Genomic DNA, 24,275 nt, shown 5'->3' on the forward strand with positions numbered 1-24,275 from the left:
CAGGGGGGCACCTGGTGGTCAATGGGACACACACTGTGAAGAACAGTCCCTTCACTGACCCCTTCTTCCTCATTGAGACCCTATGCATCATCTGGTTCTCCTTTGAGCTTCTGGTAAGATTCTTTGCCTGCCCAAGCAAGCCGGCTTTCTTCAAGAACATGATGAATGTCATTGACATTGTGGCTATAATCCCTTATTTCATTACGTTGGGGACTGAGTTGGCTGAGCAGCAAGGTAGGGATGGGCAGCAGGCCATGTCCTTGGCTATCTTGAGGGTCATCCGCCTGGTGAGGGTTTTCAGGATCTTCAAACTGTCCAGGCACTCCAAAGGGCTCCAGATCTTAGGGAAGACATTGCAGGCCAGCATGAGGGAGCTTGGTCTTCTCATATTCTTCCTCTTCATTGGAGTCATCCTTTTTTCCAGTGCTGTGTATTTTGCAGAGACTGATGATCCGGAGTCTTTATTCACCAGCATCCCAGATGCTTTCTGGTGGGCTGTGGTGTCCATGACCACCGTGGGGTATGGAGACATGTATCCTCTGACCATTGGTGGAAAAATAGTAGGCTCTCTATGTGCAATAGCTGGTGTCTTGACCATTGCTCTCCCAGTACCAGTTATCGTCTCTAACTTTAACTACTTCTATCACCGGGAGACTGACCATGAAGAACAGTCCCAGTACACCCACGTCACCTGTGGACAGCAACCATCTTCTTTTGGCGACCTAAAAAAGAGTGAAAGCAAACAGTCATTTAACAAATCAGAATATATGGAATCAGAAGACCTGGATGATGCCAAATACCCACATTTCACCCCCAACCAACACTATGTTGAGCAAAAAAAGTTGACTGAGGTATGACCCTATTGGTAAGTTTCTAAAACAGGTCTGTAATATGCAGGGTCTGTTGACAGACCTCATGACTAGTGCTGGCAAGGACTCCATCACTATAGTGTGATGTATGGAAGAAGGCGACCATGCACTGTGGATAGTGAAGAATATAAAGTAGATGTTAAAGAATGAGAATCCTAGCTTAGAGCTTGTCCTAGATTTAGTACAGGGAAAAAATAAGGATTTAGATTTTGTGGTTGTTTAGACAAAATACTATAGCCAATCAGCCTGCACAACCTTGTAGTGAGAATGTATGGATGCATAATCTCAATGCCTGACAGGTTCTTGCAAGTAAAGATACGTTATATATGTAGACCAGGGTTTCCCAAGGAATATTCTATCAAACAACGGCTGGCAATGCCACTCTATAGCAATCACACACTAGTGAGCACATCATTTTTAGGGCATAAATTATTCGTCTGGATAGATTGTTGCAACTGTGCCATTAGATGACAGGAACTCCGAGCATCCAGGAACTATCGGGAGCCACTAGGGCTGAAGAACAGCTGTCCTGGATATGTGACGAAAATGTAACAACACATTTCCCCTTTTGATATCTTTTGGCTTCTCATTCACCACAAGTTTATTATTTATTGTTTATTTGCACAAAACTGTTGGAAAAACAAACAAACAAAAAATAATAATATCATAATGCACTTTAAGATGGAAAATGCAGTATTATAACAGAAAAAAAGCCAATACAAGAAAAGGAAGATTTCCAGCCGTGACTGAATTATTGGTTCATTTCCTCACCTTAGTGTATGAACACCTGCAGTTTTTGCACCTAATCTTAATTTGTTTACATCATTGCTAATATTGACATTTTTGCTGTTAACCCTTTGGCTGCTAGGGATTCCTGCACATCTCACCTTGACAAAGGGTTTATTTTGTGTTGCTTTTCTCTTGTACACCAAATATTTCCTTTTCTGTAAAAGTGCCTTGTACGGTAAAATGTAAGGTAAAACAATTTGAGTGGTGTACATATTTTGAATCTGCCATGCATTAAACTGGATAAATAACTTGTTTAGACAAATTCGTATCCAGGGGTTATATAGCCCTGACGTTAATGCACATTGTGGACTACAGTATGTTGTATTAATGTTAAATCAGCCATACATGCACTAAAATATATTATTTTTTTAACTGATATGTTTTCATTTCATTCACTCACTCACTGCTTTATTGACCTATATATCAAATTCCTCCACTGCAAAATTTGATCAGTACATATAACCTACCACTGTGATGACGCATCTGTTGCCATGTAAAGATTACTTGAAACAAGTTACTTTAGAAATTGGGAGATACCAGATTTGATTGCATTGTGTTAAGGTGAAATTATATATTCCTAATTTTTTTTTCCTTCTGTTTTCTTTGGTGCCTATTTCAGGGGTGATTTGTGAAAACAACACCTTTTTTGTTGTTGAAATACATAGTAGTATTTAAAGGGAGATGTCAATCATGATGCAGGTTAATATATCATGGATTATCATTTATTTGTGCTATTTTTTGAATCACGTTTATCAAGATATTACATTTCTCATCTGTAGTATTTGTTGTGTATGAAGTGATTTTTCTCCAAAGTTCCTCAACAGTGACATCTGCAGTCTATAGGGGTATTTAATTATTGTAAATGTGCTCCTCTATGGAGTTTGACATTTTTGTTGTGATGTTGGTAGTCACAGGGTGTTGTGAAAATGGCCGTAAGCCAGCATCTTGCGCCCATCGCCGCTAATTGAATTGCCCCCTACATGAAAGTGTGAACCGGGATACTAGGAGTAGGTGCTAGGATGAAATAAAAGAACATAATGTAATGTTTTTTTTCCCTAATAAAAGTACATTTACAATAGACTGAACACATTCATATATATTTTTTGATGATATTTGAACCTTACAGATGAGATTAACATAGACTCTTAGCTTATGTGGGCCATATATCTAAGTGGCGATTCCCCGTTCTGCTGTTGCCAATCGATCTACCAATTGACGGACTCCTATGAACAGTGATTTGTCGGCAGATTGGCAAATTGATACATGTTAAAAATCGCAGATTCTGATCATTATTGGGTTGGAATCAGGAAATTGAGGATTTCCATTATGTGGGATTTTGCCGATGACCCAACCCAGTCATCGGCAAACCAGGGAATTGCCACAATTATTCACAGATGTATGGGACTCATTTTAAACAGTAGAGGCCGCCATTTGATGGCTATTCCAATATGTGAGAGATTGCAATTGACCAGTTTAGTATAAACTGGTAACCTCATTGATGCAGAAATTAGAGCCAGTGTTGCCAGGCCAGAATCAGTACCAGTGTAGCATTGCTTTCTAATGAATTGCTAGGCTGCTTTTTCAAAAACATTGACTCGGTTCACAAGATGGCTACCTCCGTTGTGCTAATGTCACGGGTTCCCTTTATAATTGCGCAGATATTGTGCAAAACTACTTCTTTACAGTCAGTACTGAAATCTTATATGTTGCTGAGCAACTACCTATATTTAATAAATAAATTAATTTAACATTGATGTTTATTTTTATATTTATTTCTAATTTAGAGTTTTGTTTTGATGCTCCACATGTTGTGGTGTTTTTTTTAGTCATAGGCTAAACTTCATCAAAGACAACAGTAGCAACAGTGCCACCTGCAGGTAAAGAAGACATAAATAAAGCGAAGTGTTAAAGAGGAGACGTTCATAGCACAATAACAAATGCAAATATAATTGTTCAATTTATTTTACACAAAGTATTAAACATTCTTTTATTTTACGACATTCACTTCATCCAGTACTTCCTTTGGTATATTTTCTGTGCAAAAATGTCTAATAATGTCTAGCACAATTGCTTTTGAAAAATAATTGTTCTCTAAGTATGTTTTTTTTTTAAGATGTCAGTTTTATACGCAGCTTGATTAAACTATGACTCTGTTTAAGGATACAGTTTGGTGAATATGATGGCAATTGCCAGCCAGGATCAGCTGTTTCCATATGTCAGTAAATCAGAACATAACATTATGTGAAATAACATTGTAATATTCACCATAACAGCAGCATTTGAAAACAAAGCACTTTCTCTGTCACCAAGTTATTTACTCCTAATTTGATATATAAGGCATTGTTTAAGTTTGTCACATCATTAAATTAAATATATAGATTAATTCAGCCTAATAGAGCATTACACTATGTAACATTTATAAAGTCTAGTATTAACAATTTGCTTATGATTAAATATTTAAAATGTGATTTTGTGTCATCAGAGGAAGCCATTTATAATTTCATATTAAGTAGTTTTTCTCAAAAACTGTAAAGTGGTCTGTGTGCAAATCACCACAGGATTCTGGAGAACAGCTCAAGTGTGACTTTACTCACTGAAGTCATGCATCTACAAAAAACAAAAACAAAAAACAAACCAGAACATATTTTTAAAGTTCACCGGCTTCCTGAATATAGTTTTGACAGCAATTATGTGTGCTGAACCAACTGTCATCCTTTCCATTTACTAGGAATTAAAGATGGTACAGAGGCATGAGGCACAAACCGCAAATGAAGACTGTAGAATATATCCTATTGAAAAGAGAGGCTGATTTCTCATAATGCAGGAACACAAAATGATTGCCTGTGTGTAGCTGATGCAATCTCCTATCTCCTAACCACAGCTACAGTATCAATGGAAGCGTCTTTTCATTTAGTGAATGGTGTTCTAAACTGAACGCTCATTGTACAAAATGGAAATATCAAGATGTTTCCATGTTGTCAAAGGAAAGCCAAATAATGTCTCCAAGGGATGTCCTCCTTATAGCAAACTAAGGGTGGCAGCTTGTAGGCGATACCTTAATCATATACTCCATATAAGATATTACTAATAGATTTATGCTGACGTGTGTTACCGGTGATGCTAACAAATCCAGTTTACTGGATATAAACAAAAAATTTTAAAAAAAGTTTCAGCCCATTAACTCACTAACATCTCAATACAAAGATTTATTATAGAGGCAATGCTCTAAATTGTAAAAATAACTATATGAAAAAATATGGAAACTTTTCAATCTGTTTTCTTCTTATCTATTGTGTACTGTACATATATAATACAAAAATATTGTTTTGACTATTTGCTAATATAACAGCCAACTGAAAGAACTATCTACAGTAGATTTTCCAGAACAAACAAATAAACAAACTAACAAAACAAACACAAAATAATAGAAATTGGAGTAAAATAAGAATTTCAAAATATTTCCCAGAATTTACAGAATAAATTGGTGTGACTGTAGATGTAATAAGTTGAAAAGAAGTTAAAGACTAAAGTTCTCTCAATGTATGGAAATGTTTTTTAATTAATTTAATGTTGCAAAAATTTCTGGGGCTTACATAAAAAAACGTTGGAACATGGGACACACATGCTGTAATGTAGTAAAAAAAAAACTAAATAATATAAGTGCAACTTGTAGTAGCTAATATCTGATTGGTTGCTAGGAGCTACAGTTTACAGGGGACTGTAGTGAAAACTGAGAAATTGCTCTTCTAGGATCTATTTATTAAAGCCATAACACAAGAAACCTCACTGATTCCTCCAGCATCAATTTTTTTTATCAGAGGATACCCATAGATACTGTATCTGTAAGGATGGCGACAATAACCAATTTATCAAGCTCTATGTCCCGTGTAGGGGAGGAAGGGGGTGAATTGTAGGAAGCACTCTTAGACCGGATACACACTAGAGTGATCTCGGACCAATATGGCATTTCTGGGCAAATGGGAACGACATTTCGGCCAGATCATTCAGTGTGTACACTCAAAACTGCGCATTCACGCTGTTGCCTGTGATATCTTCCGGTCGGCCGTGTTGCACAGCCAATCGGATGAAATTGCATGTGTCGCCATTAAGTGTAATGAGGGTGGATTGAGGGGCCGTTCTGTCCTTCATTACATTATTCTGATGTGTACTGCAGATACAATATGTTGGCCCATCAGCCAGCATATGGTCTGAGTACTCATCGTTCTAGTGTGTAACGGCCTTACAGCTAAGGGTGAATAGATGCCGCGTACTGTACATCTACACAGTGCGGGGAATAGCCATGGGGCAGCATCTCCAGAGTGTTGAACACGCCCAGAGCCGGCCTTAGCTATAGGCAGGCTAGACATTTGCCTAGGGCATCCAAGCATGTCTAGGGGCATCCAAGCATGTCCCTGCAGTATCTCATGCTGGGTGGGGACAGTCTGCAAACTATCTGTTACTTTACAAATGTATTCAATCAGTACTTGTATACACTGCTGTTTACATTTGTCACATAGAATGCACCCTGTCCCTTGAACTCCCTCTGACATGCTTGAATGCCCCTGACTTGTGAGACCTTAGACAGCAGAAGCCCAATAACTGCAATTCCTGGACCTGTGACATTTTCACTGACTATATAAGGTTATTACTGGATGACTCCTTATGATACCACATGTGTATTGTGGAACACTGCTCCACATAAATCTGATTGTGCACATGGGGGAGGGGGACCCTGCTATCCTGTGTCCCTTATACCTGTGCAAACCCCATGTGTCTGCAGGGATATAACATGGGCAGTGTTCTCCCCACACTTTATTTCTCAGTCAGTCCATGACATAAAATTCCCTTGCCATCCAGCATTGTGACGTGGTCAGTAAGCTGCGTTGCGCTATTTCTATATGAAACGTCAGTGCAGCGTGACTTTCAGAAGTGTCAGACTGGAGAGCAGAGCATATTGCTCCCGCAGTATAAAATAAAGGGCATGCAGTTGCCGGGAGTAACAGACACCAGCAAACACACTGAATAGTGAAGTGAATGGACAGTTGCTACATGTTTGATACTGGTCTTTTTGTATAACCAGCAAGTATGGCAGTATCTGGACATTGCTGCCATCTGTGTCCCACTAGCAAGCTAAAATAAAGGATGAGGCTTGCAAAGGACGGCATACCCTGTGAGGTCACATCCCTTGTACGGGTGCCCCTTTAACGGGTGTGAGCACAAGCACTCACCCATCCTGCCACCCCAATCTCACAAAACGCAGTCACGGATCTAGGGAGCTGCATGGGCGCGCACACTGACTGCAAGCACACCAGCAAGCAAAAGTAAGTTTTATTTTAAAAAAAGCTACTAGCATTACTAATGTGGGGCATATGTGTAAGGTGAATTGCTGTGTGGAATTATGTGTATTATGGGCATTACTAATGTGGGGCATATGTGTAAGGTGAATTACTGTGTGGAATTATGTGTATTATGGGCATTATTAATGTGGTTCATATGTGTAAGGTGCATTACTGTGTGGAATTTTGTGTATTATGGGCATTACTAATGTGGGGCATATGTGTAAGGTGCATTACTGTGTGGAATTATGTGTATTATGGGCATTACTGTGGGGTATTGGCCCCATTGCCTGAGTGTTGCTGGTTCAAATGCAGAACTAGCGGCGGTGCTAGGGGGCACCAGCCAAAATTTTGCCTAGGGCATCAAATTGGCTAGGGCCAGCTCTGAACACGCCCAGAGATTAATTAAAATGGGGCATTCCGCAAGGCCTTGTACCTTTCCCCATGAGGCCACACCCTTTTTTTTTTGCACAATCCCTATTTTAAAATCCCATATGTTGGGAGGGATGGTTATACTGTCAATACAATTTACTTCACATGCTGATTCTGTTTCAGAATGTTTAGTGCGATGTGATTACAAAGTCACATATAGTATTACTGTGCCGATAGCCAAAACGTGCATATCCTATTGCAGCCAATCATATCTTGGATTTCATCCACTGAGTGTAAATTTGGAGAAAGAAAAAATGTGATCGGTGGTTATGGATTGTATCACATTAATTACAGTGTAATAAGCTTTAACGTGTAATTGTTTTCCAGAATTAAATCAACAAGTTTTTCAGTTTCAGGCCCTATATTAACAGCTGGATAATAACATTAGCTCTCTGTTTTTCTGTGTTGCAAGTTTGCAACTAGTTTTTTGTCCTGAAGAGACATACTGTATTGTATGGGATTACTAGCCTCATTTTTTTTAATGCTATATGATATTATATTATGTGTGTAACCTCCTGTGAATAATATCTGTATAAACAGTAAGTTCTCATCTGGTGCAATTGGGAATGTCATCACTTCTGTGTTCATCAGCAATATCAGTACTGATAAGGAATAATGCACCTTCACTGATCATGGATATTAGAAGTCTACATGAATCTCTGTATCCTGTATGAAACCTACAGCGTCCAAGGTGACTGCTAACATCCATATAACATACAGCAGGGGGGGTTCACTGTCCCATACATAATAACCGTATAATCATGGCATATTGTGGAACCTGCTTGTGGCATTATACCATTATACGTCCGGTGTTGCATGCCAGCCATTATTTATTTATTTTTAAATTCCAGCTTGCTAGTTGCCATGGTAACTGACATGTTGTAAAGCAATGAATGTGCTTAAATATGTGTGAAGGTTAAATTCTTCTGTGCAGAGTTGGGAAATGTTGAATGTACAAGGTAAAATGACCTTTACGAGCATTGTCTGCTGTTGTAATCCCACTCTTCTATATATTTTATTATTTATTAGCAATTTTATTGGACGCTACTGGAAAAGATTTAATACTAGTAATACGGCATATGCTAGGTCACCTCAGCCCCGTCCCACTGTAATACATATTTGTGGCGGTGCTGCAGCCTGCAGATAATACTGTATCTCCTCTCCTCTCCATGACTCCATCACGACAGAGGGAACCAGTTCCAGGTGTTTGTTTAATGTCAAATATGGAAATTTGTGCTGTGAATGCCCACAAAAAGGTGTATACCTACCTGCGTATACAGATTTAGTACACACCCCTCCTTGGAAAGAGGTAACAGAGAAGTGCAAATGTGTCAAATTGAAAACATGTTTTGTTGTTTCTGCAGTGTACACTCTTCCCTCTCATTCTTAATTTATATATATTATACTGATTATCAGGATCAGACTAATGTAATCAGTGTCGGAATGGGGCATGTAGGGCTCACCGTGGAAATGCAGTAGTAGGGGCCTATGTTTAGGGGTGTGGCCAGTCTGCTGAGGGGGTCTGGCCTGACACCTCAGTGGTTTGACTAACCATTAGAGAGTGCAACGTCTGGACCCCTTCATAAATATATACAGTAAATTCAGCATGATAATGTACCAGATTAATAACAGATTAATAACAGCAATGCACTGTGGAAAATACACCATAGTCCAGTATAAGGTAACATCATACTTGCCTACTCTCCCGGAATGGCCGGGAGGCTCCCGAAAATCGGGTGACCCTCCCGGCCCCACGGAAGAGCAGACAAATCTCCCGGTTTTTCAGTTTACCCCTGCCCGGCCGCCCACTTTGAGAGTAAAGTGGGCGGTGTGGACAGTAGATGACACGATTCTCGTTAAATCGCATCATCATAATCACGCCCCCTGCTGTAACATGCAAGTTATAGCGGCATTACAGAGCGGGGGGCGTGATTTAGACGATGTGACGCTATAACCCCGCTCTCGTTCCGCCTCTGCCCCTCCTCCGCCACGCCCCATTCCGCCTCCTCCACGCGTCATTGCCCAGCCCCTCCACTGAGCCGTCCTGGCAGCTCTCTCCCGGAGAGAGCTGCCAGAAAGTAGGCAGATATGGGTAACATATGTATAATGTATAATTCAAGTGCACAGTCTGGAACCTGATCCTTAGAGCAGGAGGTGGGGCCCCAGGCAATAGGGCCCACCGGTGGTTTCCCCTGTACCCCTGGGGCCAGACCAAGCCTGAATGTAATATAATACCAGTAAAGTGGGTGGTCCAGGGGACTTGATGGAGCTATTGTGGCCCCACCCATGTTGCTGCAAAATGCGACATTGAGCAGCAGTGGGTGGGGCAATGATGAGATCATTCATAGCCCCTCCCCCTGCGCCTCCCACCTATGCCTGCCCTCCAGCATATCCCAAAAGGCAAATTTTATATATCGCCAACTGTGTATAGAGTTCAAGGAAACATGATTCCTTAATTTAAACTACTAATACGCTTTCTTAATCTGCCTCTATCCACTTACTCACACAGCACAGAATTAAGGGGCATACACACGTTGAGATTTGTGCTTAGCGATTTAGACTAGACGATTTCCCTTGAACTTCCTGGTGTCTAGATCGCCCATACACACGTAGCGATGTGTGCTAAGCGATTTGTGCTAAGCCAAAAGCCCAAAAAAGGAAAAAAAGGTTATTTTAAATAGTGGTTCGGGTGACATAGATCGCGATCGCTATCGCTCATTCTATACACACGGAACAATTTGAACTCACTAACTAAGCGATATGACGAGATTTTGACTACATGCACACAAGATCTTAGTCCGCGATGGCGACGCGTGGCACTGCGCATCACCATCTCTATGGGGTGTACACATGGTGTGATTTGTGTGTTTATGCCCCTTTAGAGAGCAAGGCTCAGAAGACAAGAGATTGTTGAAACGTACACAAATAGGGAAAAAGCAAAGCTTGTATAATTAATAGTTCGTTTTAATGCGCTATTGTGATAAATATGTTAAATCATATTGATGCCTGGGTTCAGTTTTTAATACCAACAGTTCACATTAAATGCAGATTTAACAGAAATTCTATTCAGGGACACAGATAACCTGAAGGCAATTCCATAAATGTCAGTGTGGCTGTGATTCAAGTGAGTTTTGTTTCATTTGCTAAAATACAGTAATGAGAAGCTGTAGTTGACGTGTGGGGGAGAATAGGAACTTTCATCTTTCATCTAATATGTGCTCTGGAAGTATAAGCAGCACATTAATGATCTTATCTGATGAGGAGTGTGGGAAATGCACTCCAGCTGCTGGGGGTCAGGCTACTTCAGCGTTGTTCCTTGAAAGATATTTGTTTGACAGTTGTCTCCTGTTTGCTCTTGGATACCCCTACTAAATAGAGACAAGCAGGGGCGTAGCCAGAATTTTGTGGGACCCATTGCAACTTTTGAAGGGCCCCTGTCCCAATGCTTCTAGAGAGACACCTCTCTGCTGCAATTGTTAATTGTATGCCCTATAATAGTGCCCTAGTTTATTTTATGAACCCCAATAGTGCCCTAGTTCACATTATGTCACATTGTACGGCTGCCAGTACACATTATGAAACAAAGTACCCCCAATTTACATTATGACAGTGTTCCCAGTTTATATTGTCATATAACAGTGCCTCCACTTCATATTATGTCAAACTATAGTGCCTCCACTTCATATTGTGCCACATTACAAATAGTGATGAGCGGGTTCGGTTTCTCGGAAACCGAACCCCCTCGAACTTCACCCATTTTACACGGGTCCGAGGCAGGTTCGAACCTTCCCGCCTTGGTCGGCTAACCCAAGCGCGCCCGAACGTCATCATCCCGCTGTCGGATTCTCGCGAGATACGGATCCTATATAAGCAGCCGCGCGTCGCCGCCATTTTCACTCGTGCATTGGAGATGATAGGGAGAGGACGTGGCTGGCGTCCTCTCCGTTTATTGTTGAACTTGATTGCTTTATTGCTTAATTGTGGGGAGGATTGGGGACCAGCTGTTAGGAGGAGTACAGTGCAGAGTTTTGCTGATCAGTGACCACCAGTTTTATCCGTTCTCTGCCTGAAAAAAACGCTCCATATCTGTGCTCAGTGTGCTGCATGATATATCTGTGCTCACACTGCTTAATGGTGGGGACTGAGGAGCAGCTGTATTATATAGCAGGAGTACAGTGCAGAGTTTTGCTGACAGTGACCCCCAGTATACGTTGTCTGCCTGAAAAACACTCCATATCTGTGCTCAGTGTGCTGCTTTATTGTGGGGACTGGGGACCACCAGTATAATATTATATAGGAGGAGTACAGTGCAGAGTTTTGCTGACCAGTGACCATCAGTATACTATATATAGCAGTACGATACGGAAGACCACTGCTGTGCCTACCTCTGTGTCGTCATTAAGTATACTATCCATCTACATTCTATACCTGTGGTGCATTTTAGTTTTGCAGTTTGCTGACACAGTGACCACCAGTATACTATATATAGCAGTACGATACGGAAGGCCACTGCTGTGCCTACCTCTGTGTCGTCATTAAGTATACTATCCATCTACATTCTATACCTGTGGTGCATTTTAGTTTTGCAGTTTGCTGACACAGTGACCACCAGTATACTATATATAGCAGTACGATACGGAAGGCCACTGCTGTGCCTACCTCTGTGTCGTCATTAAGTATACTATCCATCTACATTCTATACCTGTGGTGCATTTTAGTTTTGCAGTTTGCTGACACAGTGACCACCAGTATACTATATATAGCAGTACGATACGGAAGGCCACTGCTGTGCCTACCTCTGTGTCGTCATTAAGTATACTATCCATCTACATTCTATACCTGTGGTGCGCCTCTTTTTTTCTTTGCATCATGTGCTGTTTGGGGACAATTTTTTTGAAGTGCCATCCTGTCTGACACTGCAGTGCCACTCCTAGATGGGCCAGGTGTTTGTGTCGTCCACTTGTGTCGCTTAGCTTAGTCACACAGCGACCTTGGTGCGCCTCTTTTTTTCTTTGCATCATGTGCTGTTTGGGGACAATTATTTTGAAGTGCCATCCTGTCTGACACTGCAGTGCCACTCCTAGATGGGCCAGGTGTTTGTGTCGGCCACTTGTGTCGCTTAGCTTAGCCATCCAGCGACCTCGGTGCAAATTGTAGGACTAAAAATAATATTGTGAGGTGTTCAGAATAGACTGGAAATGAGTGGAAATTATGGTAATTGAGGTTAATAATACTATGGGATCAAAATGACCCCCAAATTCTATGATTTAAGCTGTTTTTTAGGGTTTTTTGAAAAAAAACACCCGAATCCAAAACACACCCGAATCCGACAAAAATTTTTCGGTGAGGTTTTGCCAAAACGCGTCCGAATCCAAAACACGGCCGCAGAACCGAATCCAAAACCAAAACACAAAACCCGAAAAATGTCCGGTGCACATCACTAATTACAATGCCCCAGTTCATTTTATGTAACATTATAATGCCCTTCTGTTCCTTTATATGCCAAATTACAATGAGTAGGTACAGGGGCATAACTATATATATTGTAGGCCTCTATGTGCCTCACAATGGTGCAAAATTTATATAACACATGTAACTTTGAAAGGGAAGATGGGCCCCTCTCAGCTCTGGGCCCCATAGCAGCTGCACTGCACGCACCTATGGTAGCTACGCCCTTGGAGACAAGTTCATGGGCCACTTCTCAGTGTGGTATCTCTATTACTTGTAAGATGTACCGTATGGGGGTATGGGTCATTAGGTCAACCACTATTGGTCAACATGCATTAGATCAACCACTATTGGTCAACATGCATTAGGTCAACATGGTCACTGGGTCAACATCGTCATTAGGTCGACATGAACAAGGTTGACATGGAAAAAGGTTGACATTTTTTGAAAAACTTTTTTTGGTGTTGTTTTCTTCGTAAAGTGACGGGGAACCCTAATTAGTGCACCGTGTCCCCTCGCATGAGCAAGGTTACTATTCCCAATCATAGTCCACGTGGATCGTAAAGTATGAAAACTTTTTAAAAATGAAACAAAAGGTGAAAAAACGCATGTCAACCCTTTTCAATGTCGACCTAGTACACTTCGACTGAGTGACCATGTCGACCTAATGCATGTCGACCAATAGTGGTCGAACGAATGACTGTCGACCTAATGACCGTATCTCCCATATGGCTGTCCTGATCTAATGCTTGTCAATTCTGTAGGCAATGAAAAGCTGAATTTTTCAGAAATGAACCAAATTATTCTGAAATCAATAGCGGTCTCCAGATTTACAAAACTTCTTGTGATACATTTAGATATTAATATTTTTTTGTAGCAATGAAGGGGCATGTAGCGAGGTGAAGGGGCATGCTGTGATTTGTAGTGTAGCAGCAATTCAAATATATAACACAGGTATCCTGTAGGCAGTAATTGTACAGTTCCACAGTATCACGTACTATTACATGACATTATACAGTAACTTAAAAACATTTTTTTTCTCCACTGAATATTATTATTTTTTTCTGCTGGCGATTAATATTTTATTCATATTTCTACAGACTCATGCGGAAGTTATAAAGTAGAGTGTTTTTACTTTTATTTTGTGGTCACACCGAGTGTCAGTCGGCCTGATTTACGTTTTTAAGTAAAGAAAGAAAAATAAAACACGTAACTTTGTGTCTGGAACAAACCATGTCGCCATGCAAGGGGAGAAAATACATTTATATTTATTCTGTGCAGGGTAAATACTGTCTGCTTTTGCATGTTGCCCACAATTGTGAGAAAGCTTTATTTTCAGACTGCAATTTAGAATTTGTGTTTGAGCACACCCCATGCAAATCTAAGGGGGAGATGTATTATGCAGTGAATAGAGTGGAGAAGTAAGCCAATGGAGAAAGTTTCCCATAGCATCCAATCAGCTGCTCTGTATAATTTTATAGTATGCAAATTATAAATGTGACTTCAATGCTTATTGGTTGCCATGGGCAACTTCTCCACTGCCACTGTTTTCACTACTTAGTACATCTCCCCCAATAACTCTCTCTGTACATGTTACATATGCCACACCTGCAGTGCAAGATGGTTTTGCCTGGTTCCTTGCTTTGTTGCTTTACTTACAAACATGATTTAGGCTCTGTGATATTACTTGTTGCTAGTGAATTTAAAGTGTTGGGTATGGGTGACCGTCGGCCAGGATCCCGGCGGTCAGCATACCAATGCCGGGATCCTGGCCGCCAGAATACCGGCAGGGGGGCGAGCGCAATGAAGCCACTTGCGGCCTCGCTGCACTTGCCACACTGTGGGCTCGATGGCTCGCTGCTGTTCGCCAAATTTCTATTCCCACTCTGTGGGTGTTGTGGACACCCACAAGTGGGAATAGTCGTCGGCCCCCTACCGGCATTCTGGCGGCCATTATCCCGGTGTCAGCATGCAGACTGCCGGGATCCCAACTGCCGGGATGGTGACTACATCCCAATTGAAAGACTACTTTGGAATTTATTTTGCCTCAGTCAACAAAATGGCTGCCTCACTGTGTCCATTTTAACATATGATGTTGTCAATGTAATGTAAATATGTAAAAATGAATGCAAAGAGTCTCACTTGTGATGGACAGCACGGGGCACATTCATTGTTGGTATTAAATCTGTATAAATACTGCTGTATAGTGTAATCTCAGTAGGGCCGGTGCTAGGGTGTTCAGCGCCCCCCTGCAAACTATAAATTTGCGCCCTCTCATACTTTACAAAGGGACAGTGCATATAATACCCCCTGTAGTTGTGACGCTTACACACGTAACGCCCTCTGTACCAGTAATGCTTACACACGTAACACTCCCTGTACCAGTGACTCTTACACATGTAACACCCAGGGCCGGTGCAAGGTTTCTTGACACCCTAGGCAAATTTTCTGCCTACTGCCCCCCAACACCATCAATTACTCACTTTCCCAGTCACTAAGGCGAAAGTACATAAGCGGCGTCTTATATGTTTCCCAGCCGTCTGACTGCATTGAGTACAACAAGGATGTATCTCTCAAAGACATAATTAATTGATGGGTACAGCTAGTGGCACCCCGTTCCCAGATCCTGGCACCCTACCCAGCTGCCTATATATTTCTATTTCATTCGTCTCTTATACATACATACATACATATCCACAGCGGTGGATTGGGATACAAAACCAGCCCGGGAAATTTCTGGAAGCAGCCCTAAATGGGGGGCGGGGGTCAGGGCAGCGGAGAGCGGATATGGATTGACGTACTGGTGGGGTGTGGCAAAATATGGAGAGGCATGGCCACCCCCTTAAAAATTTTTTTACTATCCATCTGACCCCCTCTGCAACAAACATGGGACACTACTGTATGTGCATGGGGACAGTGCCGTAACTAGGCATTTTAGCGCTGTGTGGAAGAAACGGCATCGGCGCACCCATCCATAAAATATGAGCAGTGTGCAGCGTAGGCGCACGTCCAAAGATTAGGGGCGTGGCTTCATGAGGAAGGGGTGTGGCCACAAAATAATACCAATTCATACTACCGTGCACAGTTGTCTCCATTATTCAAATTACGCCACACAGTAGCGCCACTACACCAGGTAGAGACCCTTTACACATTACGGCAGCCAGCGTCCCCCTTTTTACACATTACGGCAGCCAGCATCCCCCTTTTTACACATTACGGCAGAGAGCGTCCCCCTTTTTACACATTACGGCAGACAGCGTCCCCCTTTTTACACATTACGGCAGCCAGCGTCCCCCTTTTTACACATTACGGCAGCCAGTCCCCCTTTTTACACATTACGGCAGAGAGCGTCCCCCTTTTTACACATTATGGCAGACAGCGTCCCCCTTTTTACACATTACGGCAGCCAGCGTCCCCCTTTTTACACATTACGGCAGACAGCGTCCCTCTTTTTACACATTACGGCAGCCAGCGTCCCCCTTTTTACACATTACAGCAGCCAGCATCCCCCTTTTTACACATTACGGCAGACAGCGTCCCTCTTTTTACACATTACGGCAGACAGCGTCCCCCTTTGTGTGAGGAGGGTAGGGCTGTGTGTGCGGATCTGAGTGAGGAGCTGTGTGTTTACCTTTAGTTGAATGGCTGTGGCTTGGGGTGGTTCCTCCATGGTGGCCGATTCCTTTTGAAAGTGGCTGCAGGACATGGCAATTTGGTGGCCTGGCCCTTGTTCAGCGTGGTGGATGGGCTGAGGCAGACACCGGGCGCGCTTCTCTCCCTGGGGCCCTTCTCTATTTTCCTACACGCAGCGCAGGCAGACACTAAGCCTATATTCCTCCATACACTACCTCCATACATGCACACATACACTGCCTCCATACATATATACATCCATACACTGCCTCCATACATACACACATATATACATCCATACACTACGTACGTACACACACATATATACATCCATGCACTACCTTCGTACATACACATATATACATCCATATACACCCTCTATACACACATCCATACATACACACATATATACATCCATACAGTACCTCCATACATACACACATATATACAGCAATACACTGCCTCCGTACATACACACTGTCTCCATACATATACACATATATACATCTACCGTTCGGGTAACAGGCGGCGGGTGCAGAGTCGTGGGGTGGGGGTAACAAGATGCAGGAGCCGAGTGGGAGCGGGCAGCAGGCAGCTGAAGCAGAGTCGCGGGGGGTGGGAAGGGGGGGGGCAGGGTAAAAGTTGCAGGGAGCCAAGTGGGAGTGGGTAACAGGCAGCGGGAGCAGAGTCGGGGGGGGGGGAGGGGAGAAGAGCGGGTTACAAGTTGCAGGAGCCGAGTGGGAGCGGGTAACATGCAGCGGGAGCAGAGTCGTGAGGGGGGGGATATGTGTGACCAGAAGCGGCATGAGGGAGTGCAATTACAGAGGGGGGAGCATGTTACCCGCTCCCCCAGTTACAGGGGGGGGGGCAGGTAACATGTTGGAGACCAAACGCACCAGGGGGAAGAGGGAAAAATGATGCGGGTGCCCAGGCCATGCGGGAGACTGATCGAGGGGGGAAGCTGGTAACAAGATAAAGGAGGGGGGGTGAGGCAACATGTGGGAGCCCAATTGCGGGTGGGGGGGGGTATCTGGTAATAGGATGCAGGGGGGGGTTAACATGTGGGAGTAGAATTGCGGGCGGTGGGGGGGAATCTAGTAATAAGATGCAGGGGAGAGGGGGAGGCAACATGTGGGAGCCGAATTGCGCGAGGGGGTAGGGAATAGTAATAAGATGCAGGGGGGCAAGGGAAGAGGAACAGCTAGTTACCAGATGCAGGGGGAGGGGGGGGGGAGGGGGAGGCAGCGGGAGCCGGAGCCGAACAGCCGGGGGGGGGGGGAGAGAAGCCGGATGACAAGATACCTGGGGGCAGAGGCAGCGGGAGCCGGATCCGAACAGCCGGGGGGGGGGGGGGGAGAGAGCAGCCGGGTGACAAGATGCTGGTGGGGGGGGGGAAGGCAGCGGGAGCCGGCCCCGAACTGCTGGGTGACGACTTGCAGGAGGGGGGGGAAGGCAGCGGGAGCCTGAGCCGATCAGCCGGGGTAGGGAGGAGAGAGCTGCCGAGGGACGAGATGCAAGAGGAGGTGGGGGGGAGACAGTGGGAGATGGAGCCAAACAGCCGTGGAGGGGAGGCAGAGGGTATGGTGATCAGATGCGGGGGTAGCACGGACACGTTGCAGGAGCCGATCATGGGAGGGGGGGAGCGTCGTAGCGGGTAAAAAGAGCGGAGCGGCACAGCGGGTACCTGCTTACTTAGACCAAGTGTGTGGGGGAGGGACGCCGGAGTGGGCATCATGATGCAGGACTGGAGACAGTTGCAGGGGGAGCGCCAGTGCCAGCTCGTAAGCTGCTCCTCGTCTCTTACTGAATAGGAGGAGTTTGGCTGAGCGTTCTCTCGTTCACTGTGCGGTGCCGCCCTCCAGTGGTCGCCGCCCATAGGCAGCTGCCTAAAGCTGCCTAGTGGTAGCGCCGGCCCTGGTAACACCCCCTGTACCAGTGCCGCTTACACACATAATGCCCCCTGTACCAGAGACACTTACACACGTAACGCCCCCTGTACCCCTGTAGTAGTACCGCTTACACACGTAACGCCCCCTTTAGCAGTGCCGCTTACACACGTAACGCCCCCTGTAGCAGTGATGCTTACACGCGTAATGCCCTCTATACCAGTGCCACTTAGATATGTAATGCCCCCTGTACCAGTGACACTTACACACGTAACGCCCCCTGTACCAGTGATGCTTATACACGTAACGCCCCCTGTAACAGTGCCGCTTAGACATGTAACGTCCCCTGTACCAGTGCCGCTTAGACACGTAACGACCCTGTAGCAGTGACGATTAAACAAGTAACGCACCCTGTACCAGTGCAGCTTAGACACGTAATGCCCCCTGTACCAGTGACGCTTACACACGTAACACCCCCTGTACCAGTGCCGCTTACACACGTAACGCCCCCTGTAGCAGTAACGCATACACACGTAACACCCCCTGTAGCAGTGATGCTTACACGCGTAATGCCCTCTATACCAGTGCCACTTAGATATGTAATGCCCCCTGTACCAGTGCCGCTTACACACGTAACTCCCCCTGTACCAGTGCCGCTTACACACGTAATGCCCCCTGTAGCAGTAACGCATACACACGTAACACCCCCTGTACCAGTGCCGCTTACACACGTAACGCCCCCTGTAGCAGTGACGATTAAACACGTAACGCCCCCTGTACCAGTGCTGCTTACATAGATTATGCCGCAGTCACACATACACACAGATACACACACCACATACACATGTATGTATACATACATACTGCACATACATTACACACATACGTACACAGTCACACATATGTACAGTATACACAGATACTGTATATACATTCACACACTCACTCTCTTTCCGGACACTTACCAAAGGAAGTCTGGCTAGCTGTAGCTGTAGCAGCTCATCCTCCTGCTGCAGCCTGGTCCCGACTAGCTCCACCCCTTATTCCCATCTAGCTCCGCCCCCTTTGGATCCTACCTGGTCACTGAACTGTCACACAGGGGAGGGGAGGGGGAGAGGAGGCTATGTGCTGCCGGCGCCGAGGGGGAGAGGAGGCATTGTGCTGTCGGCACCGCTGCATATCATAGAGTGTGATAGCAGCCGGTAGCAGCAGCAGCTCAGCACAGCGATGCAGAGCAGGGAGAGCACCTCTCCAGTTTGGCGCCTACCTGCACTACATCCCTTTGCTGAGCGGCTAGCCTGCATTTCAGAATAGTAAAATGGCCACCACACCACTTTTTAAACAGTGCACGCTGATGTTATGTGGGGACACTGGTGTTACCTTATTAATACATATTTTCTTGCCGTGCAATTGGACCATCGTGTTATTTGCCAATGACGATATATATTCCTCTCCTTGTAATCTTCATTTAGTTTATATAATGGTTTGAGGAAACGTAACTATATGTTATGAATCAAAAGAGAGATAAACCCATTTCTGCCACATGAAGGAACAAAAAATGCCCTCACACGTGGCCTTAATTTATGGTTCTCTGGCAAGGTCGGGTCATGTCCTTTATTCCTTGGAAATGCAAATTGAAAGCTATATATCGCTTGCAGCAAATGAGAAAGGTGCACACATTCATTTTCAGAATATAACTGTAAAACATGAATAACCACAAAAATGGCGTATTGCAATACTAATCTAAACTGTAAATGTTACACAAAATAATGGATCTTTGAAAGGACGTTACTAAAGTTTATTTTCCATTTCAAGTCAATGCGTGTACTCTGAGGCCTCTCAGGAGACCACTGTTTCCATAGCAACCAATCCAGACAGCTCACTCTGCCTCCTGACATTGGCTGCAAGTAAACAGTCTAATGCACAGTATCCTCAGCTACTGCCTACTTACAGCAATTGCCTTTTAACCCAAGTGGCACTAAAATTCCCACTTATAGATATGCTAATAAATATACATGATTTGTAAGACTTCTCTATTCCAGTCACGCTGTAATGTTATGGATAGCTTCAAGCGCCAACGCATCCAAATGTTTTTTAAAGGCTTATTATGAGAACTAATAAAATACCAGAGATTACAAAAAAAGTGTGGATAATTATCATTATCCTGATATTCCTAGATTAGTCAGACATAATTGGAATAAGAGAAATAAAGATAATTTCATAGTAATTAGCGTTATTTTTTAAACTTTAAGGAAGTCCGTAATTGAACATAGCAGCGGTAGGCATGCCACCAGCGGGGTGGTCACACCCTCTGCGATGTGACTATATAAGGGTCTATGTGCTAAGCCTTGGAGAGAGGTAAAGTGGATGGAGATAAAGTACCAGCCAATCAGCTCCTAACTGCCAGGCTGTGTTGAAAAAGACAGTTAGGAGCTGCTTGGTTGTTACTTCGGGGTCTATTCATGAAGCAGTGAAAAGAGTGGAGAAGTGAGCCAGCAGAGAAGTTGCCCATGGCAACCAATCAGTGTTGAGGTAACATTTCTAAAGTGCATTCTAAAAAATTTTACGTAGTAGCTGGTTGGTTGCCATGGGCAACTTCTCCACTCTTTTCACTGCTTCATGAATAAACCCCTTTACCTCCATCCACTGTATCTCTGTCCAAGGCTTAATAAATAGATTCCATGCCCCTAACATGCCAAGGCCATGCCCCCTTCAGAGCTGAACAGTGCATTCGGAAAGTATTCACAGCGCTTTACTTTTCCACATTTTGTTATGTAACAGCCTTATTCTAAAATGGAATAAATTATTTTGCCCCCTCAAAATTCTACACACAATATCCCATAATGATCCCAAATGAGATTTTTGCAAATGTATTAAAAATAAAAAACTAAGAAATCACATGTACATAAGTATTCACAGCCTTTTTCTAAATACTTTGTTGATGCACCTTTGGCAGCAGTTTCAGCATCAAGTATTTTTGAATATGATGCCACAAGCTTGGCACACCTATCTTTGGGCAGTTTTGCCTATCCCTCTTTGCTAGAGATGAGCGGGTTCGGTTTCTTTGAATCCGAACCCGCACGAACTTCACTTTTTTTTTCACGGGTCCGAGCGACTCGGATCTTCCCGCCTTGCTCGGTTAACCCGAGCGCGCCCGAACGTCATCATGACGCTGTCGGATTCTCGCGAGACTCGGATTCTATATAAGGAGCCGCGCGTCGCCGCCATTTTCACACGTGCATTGAGATTGATAGGGAGAGGACGTGGCTGGCGTCCTCTCCATTAGAATAGATTAGAAGAGAGAGAGAGAGAGATTGTGCAGACAGAGTTTACCACAGTGACCAGTGCAGTTGTTGTTAAGTTAACTTTTATTTAATATATCCGTTCTCTGCTATATCCGTTCTCTGCCTGAAAAAAACGATACACAGCAGTCACACAGTGTGACTCAGTCTGTGTGCACTCAGCTCAGCCCAGTGTGCTGCACATCAATGTATAAAAGCTTATAATAATTGTGGGGGAGACTGGGGAGCACTGCAGGTTGTTATAGCAGGAGCCAGGAGTACATAATATTATATTAATTTAAAATTAAACAGTGCACACTTTTGCTGCAGGAGTGCCACTGCCAGTGTGACTAGTGGTGACCAGTGCCTGACCACCAGTATAGTAGTATATTGTTGTATACTATCTCTTTATCAACCAGTCTATATTAGCAGCAGACACAGTACAGTGCGGTAGTTCACGGCTGTGGCTACCTCTGTGTCGGCAGTCGGCACTCGGCAGGCAGTCCGTCCATCCATAATTGTATAATTATATACCACCTAACCGTGGTATTTTTTTTTCTTTCTTTATACCGTCGTCATAGTCATACTAGTTGTTACGAGTATACTACTATCTCTTTATCAACCAGTGTACAGTGCGGTAGTTCACGGCTGTGGCTACCTCTGTGTCGGAACTCGGCAGGCAGTCCGTCCATCCATAATTGTATTATAATATATACCACCTAACCGTGGTTTTTTTTTCGTTCTTTATACCGTCGTCATACTAGTTGTTACGAGTATACTACTATCTCTTTATCAACCAGTGTACAGTGCGGTAGTTCACGGCTGTGGCTACCTCTGTGTCGGAACTCGGCAGGCAGTCCGTCCATCCATAATTGTATTATAATATATACCACCTAACCGTGGTTTTTTTTTCATTCTTTATACCGTCATAGTGTCATACTAGTTGTTACGAGTATACTACTATCTCTTTATCAACCAGTGTACAGTGCGGTAGTTCACGGCTGTGGCTACCTCTGTGTCGGCAGTCGGCAGGCAGTCCGTCCATCCATAATTGTATTATAATATATACCACCTAACCGTGGTTTTTTTTTCATTCTTTATACCGTCATAGTCAGTCATACTAGTTGTTACGAGTATACTACTATCTCTTTATCAACCAGTGTACAGTGCGGTAGTTCACGGCTGTGGCTACCTCTGTGTCGGAACTCGGCAGGCAGTCCGTCCATCCATAATTGTATTATTATAATATATACCACCTAACCGTGGTTTTTTTTTCATTCTTTATACCGTCATAGTCAGTCATACTAGTTGTTACGAGTATACTACTATCTCTTTATCAACCAGTGTACAGTGCGGTAGTTCATGGCTGTGGCTACCTCTGTGTCGGAACTCGGCAGGCAGTCCGTCCATCCATAATTGTATTATAATATATACCACCTAACCGTGGTTTTTTTTTCGTTCTTTATACCGTCGTCATACTAGTTGTTACGAGTATACTACTATCTCTTTATCAACCAGTGTACAGTGCGGTAGTTCACGGCTGTGGCTACCTCTGTGTCGGAACTCGGCAGGCAGTCCGTCCATCCATAATTGTATTATAATATATACCACCTAACCGTGGTTTTTTTTTCGTTCTTTATACCGTCGTCATACTAGTTGTTACGAGTATACTACTATCTCTTTATCAACCAGTGTACAGTGCGGTAGTTCACGGCTGTGGCTACCTCTGTGTCGGCACTCGGCAGGCAGTCCGTCCAACCATAATTGTATTATATACCACCTAACCGTGGTTTTTTTTTCATTCTTTATACCGTCATCATACTAGTTGTTACGAGTATACTACTATCTCTTTATCAACCAGTGTACAGTGCGGTAGTTCACGGCTGTGGCTACCTCTGTGTCGGCACTCGGCAGGCAGTCCGTCCAACCATAATTGTATTATATACCACCTAACCGTGGTTTTTTTTTCATTCTTTATACCGTCGTCATACTAGTTGTTACGAGTATACTACTATCTCTTTATCAACCAGTGTACAGTGCGGTAGTTCACGGCTGTGGCTACCTCTGTGTCGGCACTCGGCAGCCCGTCCATAATTGTATATACCAGTGACCTAACCGTGGTTTTTTTTTCTTTCTTTATACATACATACTAGTTACGAGTATACTATCTCTTTATCAACCAGTCTATATATTAGCAGCAGACACAGTACAGTGCGGTAGTTCACGGCTGTGGCTACCTCTGTGTCGGCACTCGGCAGCCCGTCCATAATTGTATATACCACCTAACCGTGGTTTCTCTGACGTCCTAAGTGGATGCTGGGGACTCCGTCAGGACCATGGGGATTAGCGGCTCCGCAGGAGACAGGGCACAAAACTAAAGCTTTAGGATCAGGTGGTGTGTACTGGCTCCTCCCCCCATGACCCTCCTCCAAGCCTCAGTTAGGTTTTTGTGCCCGTCCGAGAAGGGTGCAATCTAGGTGGCTCTCTTAAGGAGCTGCTTAGAAAAAGTTTTTAGGTTTCTTATTTTCAGTGAGTCCTGCTGGCAACAGGCTCACTGCATCGAGGGACTTAGGGGAGAGAAGTTCAACTCACCTGCGTGCA

The 24,275-nt window shown here is 43.9% G+C and overlaps 1 protein-coding gene across 1 annotated transcript in view; it reads left to right on the top strand.

The window, feature by feature from the left end:
* Positions 1–3,821, top strand: part of LOC134933359 (shaker-related potassium channel tsha2-like) — a 4,925-nt gene extending 1,104 nt beyond the window's left edge. The window contains exon 1 of the mRNA XM_063928492.1: positions 1–3,821. This exon is cut by the window's left edge and continues 1,104 nt beyond it. Within this exon, the coding sequence (XP_063784562.1) occupies positions 1–857 (857 nt within the window). The 3' untranslated portion in view covers positions 858–3,821.
* Positions 3,822–24,275: the final 20,454 nt, after the last annotated feature.

This window comes from Pseudophryne corroboree, chromosome 6 (assembly GCF_028390025.1).
Source record: "Pseudophryne corroboree isolate aPseCor3 chromosome 6, aPseCor3.hap2, whole genome shotgun sequence".
NCBI classification, from domain to species: Eukaryota; Metazoa; Chordata; class Amphibia; order Anura; family Myobatrachidae; genus Pseudophryne; species Pseudophryne corroboree.